The 9,926-nt window shown below is 29.9% G+C and overlaps 1 protein-coding gene across 1 annotated transcript; it reads left to right on the top strand.

Moving 5' to 3' along the window:
• Nucleotides 1-709: 709 nt before the first annotated feature.
• LOC129962289 (uncharacterized) lies at nucleotides 710-5,372 on the top strand. The gene is made up of 4 exons (XM_056076036.1): nucleotides 710-724; nucleotides 2,642-3,122; nucleotides 4,163-4,588; nucleotides 5,245-5,372. The coding sequence occupies exons 1-3, from the start codon at nucleotides 710-712 to the stop codon at nucleotides 4,576-4,578; spliced, it is 912 nt and encodes a 303-aa protein (XP_055932011.1). The 3' UTR covers nucleotides 4,579-4,588; nucleotides 5,245-5,372.
• The last annotated feature ends 4,554 nt before the right edge of the window (nucleotides 5,373-9,926 follow it).

Below are 9,926 nucleotides of genomic sequence, written 5' to 3'. Positions count from 1 at the left end.
ACAACACATCAAAATCAAACTCTAAATATGATTTTTACAGGAAAATTAGAGATTTAGAAATTAATACTTCAGACGGTATTCAGATAGCTCAAAATTACTATAAGAACTATACAAATGAAAACTTATATATTTACCTTGCACTGATATCTTCAATCTTAGCAGAAGATTTTTTTTTCTACTTTGATATTTAAGCTCAAACGCCGCCATGTTGTAAAAGCATATCAGAAAGAATTAAGAAATACGCTTCACGTCATTAAACAAGAAATTCAAGAGGACATAACTCAAAATTACTACAAGAACTATATAGATGAAAATTTATATATTTCCATGGAACTGACATCTTCAGTCTTAGCAGAAAAGAGGCTTTTCATGTTTAATATCTGAGCTCAAACTACTCCATGGTATGGAAGTCTATTAGAAAGAATTCAGAAATACACTTTCCATCATTAAACAAGCAAATAATTCATGGAATGATTCATTCAAACTCCAAAAAATGAAAGATCGCGTTAGTAAGATGATCTCTTGTTTTATTAACAGAAGTTTTCCGCATCCTGCTTGCTGGCAATAGGAGGTGGACGAAAGAGAAAGGCATCTTTAGAGGTCAACCGAGAGAAATGGATGACTGAAATGGAAATGAAGCGAAGACCGACTGACCCCCTTTCCCTTGTATAAAAGACCCGCGTCCCATGCTGGACACATTCTCAGCATCATGGGAAGTTACAAGGTAAGTTCTTCCTCTTTTCTGCCTTATGCTCTTTTAAACTTTTCACTATTGTTTCAACATCATGATTAAGACATAATAATGTTATACTAGACTAAATTCCATTCTAAAAATTATGTAATTGTACCTGTACATACTTATATTTTGGTAGTAATCATTTGTAAGAAAGAAATTTTAATGAAATGGCAAACGAAAAATTGTAATTGGTACTCTACCATAGATGAAACATTAGTGGTAATCAGCTGAAACAGAAAAATTTTGAGGTGATAGCTAGCTAAGAGAAATAGGATTGAAAATATGGCTTAATATATTCTTTAAAGGTAAACAGTTTTAACTTGGGGATATGAGGTAATAAGGCGATGTCTTGTTGAGAATGTATTATTTTATTTTCTTCTATTTGTAAGTATACTAAAGACACTGAATTGTCTTTTGATCACTTTTAACTTCGTTTAAGATTTATATTTTAGTTTTATCCATACTCGGTAGTTTGAAGATAATCAACCATAATGTGAGTTTTTCGGTGATATTTCTTTGTAACTGAAGGAGGCTTTGCTTTAGATTAAAAGTTACATTTTTTGAATGATTGGAAATTATAATAATGCAAAATTAATAAAAGCAAATCGATTTTAAAATTTGAAAAATTATTTTTTTATAAAACAGAAAGGCTTTTCTCTTTCTCTAAATTTCATTATAAATGAAGAAATATAGGAACTAGTAAAATTGTTAAAATGAATTCTTGGAATCTACAGATGTAAAGCTTTTTCCAAAATAAATAAAGTCTTCTTATATTTACTTTCACATAGATGAAGAATATAGAAAGTACTGTAATCAGAGTACAAAAAAAAATTTGTACTCCAGGTTTTGTAAGACATTCCATGTTTCAGAACTTCCTGAGTTCGAAAAACCGATTTTTGGCATTATGAATGTCAATCTGAGAACATGATATCTGAATACCCCTTTAAAGTAATCGGCTGAAATTCAATCTATAAAAGCATGCCGAATTTGTAGATTTAATTCAAATTTTGTGCAAAATCTTTTCACCTGAAGTCTGTCTTGCCGGCTGTTAGAATATAAGTTATCATAATGACTATAAAACGTAGAAAACTAAATGGATAAAATTCGGTTCACATATTTAACATCCATCAAATTTTGAGCCATATTGGACTACACATGGACTGTCTGTAAAATCTGAATTTTCTGAAAAATGTAAACATGATCACTGAAATGGGTAACGATTTAAATATATCAAGTTTGATATGCGATTTCTTTATAAGATTAGTTTTCTGTCAAATGTTTGTTGCAATCGGGAAGGAAAAACGCTTCTGAAATAAAAATTTGATTTTCGTATATTATTAAACGAATTTCAGGGTTTATCGCCAAATAACTCGCATAGGGTGACATGATAGATTCAGTAAAAGTGCTAAATTTTATATCGAAGTAAAAGGTTATATTTCGTAACTATTGTACGCCAATGCCATGTAAGACGTTTTCTTGGATAACACCTTTTTTAAAGTATTCAAAAGCTTTTGAGAAAGCCCCTGCTGTTAGTTTAGTACAAAGATACTTATTTTATGTTAAAATGTTTATTTTCATTAATTAACGGCTATATAATAGTGAAAAGATAAAAAGAGAAGGTTTGTATTCTTAGAGAAAAATATTCATCAGATGATCAGTCACTTGCTAAAGTAGCCGATGCGAGAATAAAAAAAAAGCAACTATATATTTTTAAGTAGCCCTTAAGTAAAATAAACCGAGAAATATATATATATATATATATATATATATATATATATATATATATACATTGAAGATATTGAAAACAAAAATTCGAACAAATTTATATTTTATAAATTTATCTATGTATAGCTTTAATAAATGCATGAATATAATATTTTTTTTCATTACCCTTTGATTTTTCAGAGTTGGGTTGCTTGGGCAACTGTGAGTTGCCTCGTTCTTTCTGTATCTAGCCTCAATGGAGGTGGATACGGTGGCGGCGGAGGAGGATATGGTGGTGGAGGCCACGGTGGCGGTGGAGGAGGATATGGCGGTGGAGGTGGTGGCGGCTATGGTGGAGGAGGTGGAAAAGGAGGCGGAGGAGGTGACACTGTTTTTGTTGCCGTACCTATTCAATCTATAAGTGGCGGACATGGAGGAGGTGCCGGAGGCTTTGGTGGCAGTGGAGGATACGGCAGTGGAGGATACGGTGGTGGTGGAAAGGGAGGATTCGGAGGAGGTGGAGGAGGTGGTGGAGGAAAAGGAGGATTCGGAGGAGGTGGAGGAGGATACGGTGGCGGAGGATACGGAGGAGGTGGAGGAGGATACGGTGGCGGAGGACACGGAGGAGGTGGAGGAGGATACGGTGGAGGAGGACACGGAGGAGGATTTGGTGGAGGCTATGGTAAGTTTACTCAACTCTATTTCCAAAACTTTAAATCAAAGTCAAACTTATCCCATTAACCTCAGAGACTAAGTTTTTTCTTAAATTTATTTTTGAAGGAATCAATAATAATAGTTATTTATTTATAATTGAAAATAATTTTATTTATACATAACTACAAAAATTTTGCATTAATAAAATTTTTATAAATAATATGATACGTCTGTTTAACTAATTTTCTATAAAAAAAACAAGTTTTCTTAGAAATGAAATTTTATTTCATAGCTATCTGAATATGATTTCTTTAACATAATTTAAAAGAATTTGAACGAAATGTATCTCTCCATTTATTTATATTTTGCTTTCTAACTAATCAAGAAATCTATATTTTTCTTATGAATTTCATTAAAGTTAACTTTGGTATCTTAAAACAAAGCATCATTATTAATTTATTAAAATGGAATTTTTATTCTTACTTTGAAAATGTTTGTTTAAAATATATTTAAATTAAAAATAAAAAGATGAACAATTTAAATGAAGCTGAATGAAAAATAATTTAATTTAATATGCATTAATATATTTTTTTACTTTTCATGCGAAAATTAATAAAAAAAATTCTTTAGATTTTTAAAGGTATTTTTTATTTTCTATTAAAAACTTTTTACTAGTATTTTAAATTGTAAAAAAATTGTGTTTCACTAAAAATAAGTACTAAAATTGTAGTATGTAATTGACCGTGGTATGTAATAATTTTGTAATCACGCCTAATGTCTTTCAATTTTTTAAAAAAATTAACGGGAACTTAAATTTTCTTTTATATACTTAGAAATACATGAAGAATATTTTTTTCCTAAGTCCTCTGAGTATTTTTCTATATAGATTTCAAAGAATGATTCCCGTTAAAAAAGTAACTAAGGCACAGAATTCTTTTAAAAACTCAGAACTTCTCCCTTTAATGCAATATAAACAGGATAAATTCTTTGAAAAAACAATAATAATTTTTATCTTTTGCAACTGAAATTTCATTGAATTCATTTTAAATTCAATTTTGATAACTTTAGGAGGTGGCAGCGGTGGTGGAAAAGGAGGTAGCGGAGGAGTAGCTATCGTCGGCATCAGTTTGTCTCAACTTGGAGGAGGAGGAGGAGGCGGCCACGGAGGTGGTGGTGGAGGATATGGAGGAGGAGGATTTGGAGCTGGTAGTGGAGGAGGATACGGAGGTGGTAAAGGATCCGGTAGTGGTTATGGAGGAGGATCTGGAGGTGGTTATGGCGGAGGATCAGGAAGTGGTTATGGAGGAGGGTCTGGATTTGGAAAAGGAAGTGGCAGTGGATTTGGAGGAGGTTCTGGATTTGGTAAAGGAGGGGGTGGAGGATATGGAGGAGGTGCCGGAGGATATGGAGGCGGTGCCGGAGGATATGGAGGCGGTGCTGGAGGATACGGTGGTGGTGGAAAAGGAAGTGGAGGATACTATTGAAGAGACAGATGTAAGTAAATATATTTAATATATTTTTTAATCAAAAATTATTATGAGAATCTACATTTTAATTCAGAAAAAGAATGAAATTTAAATAATCCTTTCTTTTTGTATTATATTAAATAGAAAAAGTTAATATAGGAAATTACTAATTGTTTATACACATCATACTTTCGCGAACACTCTATTTTACATGCATATTCTAAATTTTAAAATTCTATGGCATTTATCAATTTTCATTGATATTTAAATATTAATATTTAATAATTGATTCTGCAATAATCACAAGGCACTTTTTTAGATTATAGTGGTACATATATATTAATTAGATTCCTTTCCTAATGACCTACTAAAAATAAGAATTCTTACTGTATCAAAACGTTAATTTGCACATATTATCTTGTTCCTGTTTGGATTAAGTATCAAAGAATTATAAATCTTCATTTACAAAAAAAATTATTCTCAGTAAATATATTGATATTTTATTAACAATGGGTTTATTGTCGGTCTTTATTGAAAATCATGCTAAATCCACAATTTTTATTAAAGCTAACATAATATTATATATAAATAATCTATGAAATTTTTATAACAGTTCTTTTTTTGCAATTTATTCAAGAATCAAAGTTAAAAAAAACTAAAGATTTCCCCTTTTCTTCTTTTCAGCTTAAAGGAGAAGCACTAACAGTGAACTCTTGTCACTTAAAAAAATATCCACTTCTGCAGTTGTCCACTACACAGCGCCCAGACAACTCTGTCTATCTCATGAAATGTAAAAATGCCATTCGTTCATGAGGAAGAGTCAAGAATGAGAGGAAAAAAGTTAGTCCTGACTTCTCTCAGTGTTGTGTATTATAAGTCAACGTGTCAATAAAATGTGATTTTTGTATATAAAATTACAGTTTCTCTTTCATTCTCTCTCTCTCTCTATCTCTCTCTCTCTCTCTCTCTATATATATATATATATATATATATATAGAGAGAGAGAGAGAGAGAGAGAGAATGTATTCATATATATATATGTATACATTCTCTCTCTATATATATATATATGTATTCATATATACGAATGTATTCATATATATATATATATATATATGAATACATTCGTACATATATACATATAAGAATTCATATATATGCATATACATTTAAGAATCCTGAAAATCCGAATAGAAATCTACAATGGAACGAACATTCATTTTTGAAACACGATGAGAAAATTTTTGGGAACAAGTCATAGTTTTTTAACGGTATTTTTTTTTTGAAATTTTTTAAATTTAACGTTGTGAGATCAGCTCAATATGAAATATTTTGGTACTAATATCTCTTTAACCGATGCTTTATAAGTAGCCATATTGAAATTACAGATTTTCCTTTTAACATAGATACAAATTATGAATTTAAAAGCATTCAATGCAAAATATTTCGTATAGCCTTAGATATTCGGTAATGCTCCGAATGAAAACATTTTCATGCAATCAATCAATAAAGCATTAATTTTTAACTGACAGGAACCTCTCACAGATTCTAATTTTCTAAAAGTATATATAATATTGGTAATGAAAAATATTTTGGTGTCGATTAATATAATAAGCAAAATCTCGTTTGTTACAGTGATATTATTATTCAATAAAATAAGAATTTAATTTTTCCAAATAACTTTTCAATATATTTGCTCCTAAAAATATCAAAATAAGCAAAATGTTTAAAAATACTGAAAAAGAGTATTTTCTTTAAATGAATTACAACATTTAAAAAGTTAATAATTAAAGTATAGAAAAGTAATTTTTTAAGAGCTAAGAGTTTTTAAGAGGTAATACGTATTAAAGAATAAGATTAATTTTTAAAGCCAAAAAAGAAATAAAACATGTATATTTGCATCTCGACAATATATAATTAGCTAAAGTATTTATTATTTTTTTATTTTATAACAATAACTATACATGGATAAAATAATCTTTCCTATTCATGGAAACATAATTTTAAACCTATAAAAACATTCTATAAATACTCACATGCCTCATAAGTCATAACGTCTGTGAGTAAAATACAAAGAAAACACATTCAATAGCTTGAAGTTGTGTTGTAAGACCGTTCATTGGTCGATTGGATAAACATTTTTCCAATTGGAAGATGCACTGAGAATCTCGTTGGTGATAGCAAACACAAGAGTGCTATTCGCTTTTAGCTTACTGAAGTCGTATTACTAAAATGAAACTAAGCAAGATTGTAAAAACTGAGCTAAAAATTGGAGAATTATTTTTTTCTTAATTTGAGAAACATAAAATATATTAAATAAAAATATTACAATTAGCGATATATTTGACTTGTAGCATTTGTTGAATTCCATGTTTTAAATTTTCGTGAGGAAGAAAAAACACATATATTATTTGCTTTTTTAGGGGAGGGGAAGGATTAAGTCACTCTAACACGATAATTTAAAAGAAATGGATGAAATTTGCATTATTTTCATAGCATTCGTACTGTGAATATTGATCTAATCATAAATGAAATTTGTTTTCAGGAAATCTGTCTGCCCATTTATTAACTTCTGGCCACAATAACTCAAAAACGGTAAAAGCTAGAAAGATTAAATATGGTTTTATCATCACAATTGATAATTTGTATCAGAAAGTTTTCACGAATTTCTTATATTGAGTTTTTCAATTTGAAAGCATGGAAAATAAATAATATAAATTTATCTCTAATTTTACTTACTATACTAGAATTTTCAGAAGGTTATTATCTGAAAATTCGAAAACAGTTGATAGATTTCTGGTGTTTAAAAGCATTTTGTTTAAGAATGAATAAGGGCTTTGCGTTTTAGTGAAATTTTTTCAATTTTTCAACTTTTATTTTCTTCTAAGATTCTGGTGTTAATATATTTTTCTTTACAATTAGTTCTATAAAATTTCGAAAAATTACATCTGTGTACGGAAGAAAAGAGATTTAAAGTCACAAATCTCCATGTGAGATATTTCGTTCAAAAAATTGTTCATTGAAACCATGTTTTAAAAAGCAAAAATATATTTCAATAGTTAATTTACTGAAGTCATACATCCAAATCTTATATTTGGTCAGTATAAGGGGAAAAGGTATCTCAACTCATTTGGGACTTTTCAAATCTAATACATTGCCTTTTGGATTGCACAACGCCCAATGCAACATTCAAAATATGTGCATCTAATATTTCAAGAAATGGATTTTGCATTAGTATATATGGATGACATGGTATTTGTATTTACATTCCCTTACTTGAAATATTTGTATAAGTTTTTTTAATAAATGAAATTATTAATTTTATTCGACAGATTTTATAAATACGGATTTCAAATCAATCTATTCTAATGAATAACGGGTGCTCGTATGAGAGAATTATTGGGAAATAATGATGCCTCAAAAAGTGTGTAAAAAATACTTAATAAGAGTAAATTGTAAGTTACCATTAGCTAGTCAAATAATAGTAAATTATAAATTGACTTATGATAGTTGAATTAAATAGCATGTTACTATAAGCTAGTCAAATAATAGGAAAATATAAGTTGCCCTATGATAGTTGAAATAAATAACAAGTTACCGAACACAATTTGTGAAGTAAGAATTTTTCTAAGATTAGTATAATTTATTTCTATTTTTTTTCCCCAAAATTTTCTAGCGTGCTCTCGAATAACTATGTTATTCCCCATTTCCATAGAAAACGTGGTAAAGCTGTTAAGACCTGTATGGCACTGATGAGTAATTATTACGAAATATTAGTTTTTGGCATTAATCCAGCATTTTTACTGAATTTCTCTTGCGATCTAAGGTCTTTTTCGGCGAATAATATCCAGTATGTTGTTAAAACAAACGGAAACGGAACCCAAATTTATATTTTAAGTGTCTTTTCTCCGTCAAATTGGAAGCAAAATTTAAAATAGAGCTACAGTTGTAGTCACAAGATCTCTTAAAAAGCCTAATTATATCAATTATTGAGTTTTCATGCATATAAAAGCAACAACGGACAGAATGCCAATCCTTTGACAGATTTGGCACAACATTTCATATACACTTTGCCAAATTTTATTTATTTAAGTTTTTATCGTATTCACAGCCGGACAGTCAGGATTCCTCTAAATATACTTTGTACAAAATTTCATAGAAATTTGCAAGTTTGGTGTAAATTGTATATGTATCAAATTTCACCTTTCTAGTTCAAAATATTTTTGAACGTTCGTGGGGAGATGCAGACAGAATTGTTTACAAAAATGTACTTCATGGTGGTCTGAAATGCCCAGATTCGTTAAAATATCGAATTCAAAAATAAAATTGATTAAATTTAATGCCATTTATATCACTTAGATGTATTTTCATGTCTATGACTTGGCCAAATTGTCAGACATTAAAACCGTGCTTTTTAATTTACTAACACATGTTCTCTTCTTTAAGCACAATTAGTTAGTTATATTAAAGTCCCGTTTCAAGCAACACGAGGGCTATTATGGGGAGGACCTCATAATTTTGAACCGCTGCCAGATGACGAGGACGACACTTGAGCTGACACCCCCTCTCCACACAACGCTACACCGGACGCTTGGTGGACGCTTGGTCATGACGAATTTAACGTGCAACGGACCCCCTTGCACAATGGTTCTTCGGTGGAATCGGGACACGAACCTGAAACCCTCCGGTCCCGAAGCCGAGACCTTACGACCAGGCCACCGCGTCCTCCCTATAGGTATATAATCAATCTATTAAAGACGTGTATGTGTCGTTCATGTATCAGCATAATCGATTGTTGGAGATTAAGAAAAAAAATAAAGAAAGTTTGCATAATAATATATTAGCTTTTTTTAGTATAAAAATTAAATTTTCTTCCATAATATTTTCTGAATTTATTACTTCGAACCAAAAACCAAATTAACCAGTCACGAAACTTTCGACTTTTTCACTGCTTTCTTTCGCATAACTTCAGGGAAAATTATCCCCGTAGAAATATCTTTAAATCATCTCAAAATTCAAAGGTTTAGCATTTCAATAATATCGATGTCATTTCCGCAAAGTATTTCTTTCGTTTCATATTAATTAAAAATATTAAAGCATTAAAATTAATGTTAACTGTAGACTACTCTACAAATTTTTTATATTTCTTTTTTATTTTAACACATATCTCTTTATTTGGTGTTCATTTATTTCAAAATAGGGATTTGACAATGCTTAAAACAAAGTATAAAAGTATTGTTTAAATACAGAGGAGAAAAATAAAGCTCTTACAAGCGAGTGAAACCAACACTCGATAACTACCACGACTTCAATTTGCCATTTTTTTTTCTCACAGAAGCTTTAGAGGAAATTATTCTGCAAAATTA

The sequence above is a fragment of the Argiope bruennichi genome, chromosome 2 (assembly GCF_947563725.1).
Source record: "Argiope bruennichi chromosome 2, qqArgBrue1.1, whole genome shotgun sequence".
NCBI lineage: Eukaryota > Metazoa > Arthropoda > Arachnida > Araneae > Araneidae > Argiope > Argiope bruennichi.
The sequence above is the reverse complement of the archived record's forward strand: the minus strand, read 5'-3'. Positions and strand labels throughout refer to the sequence as shown.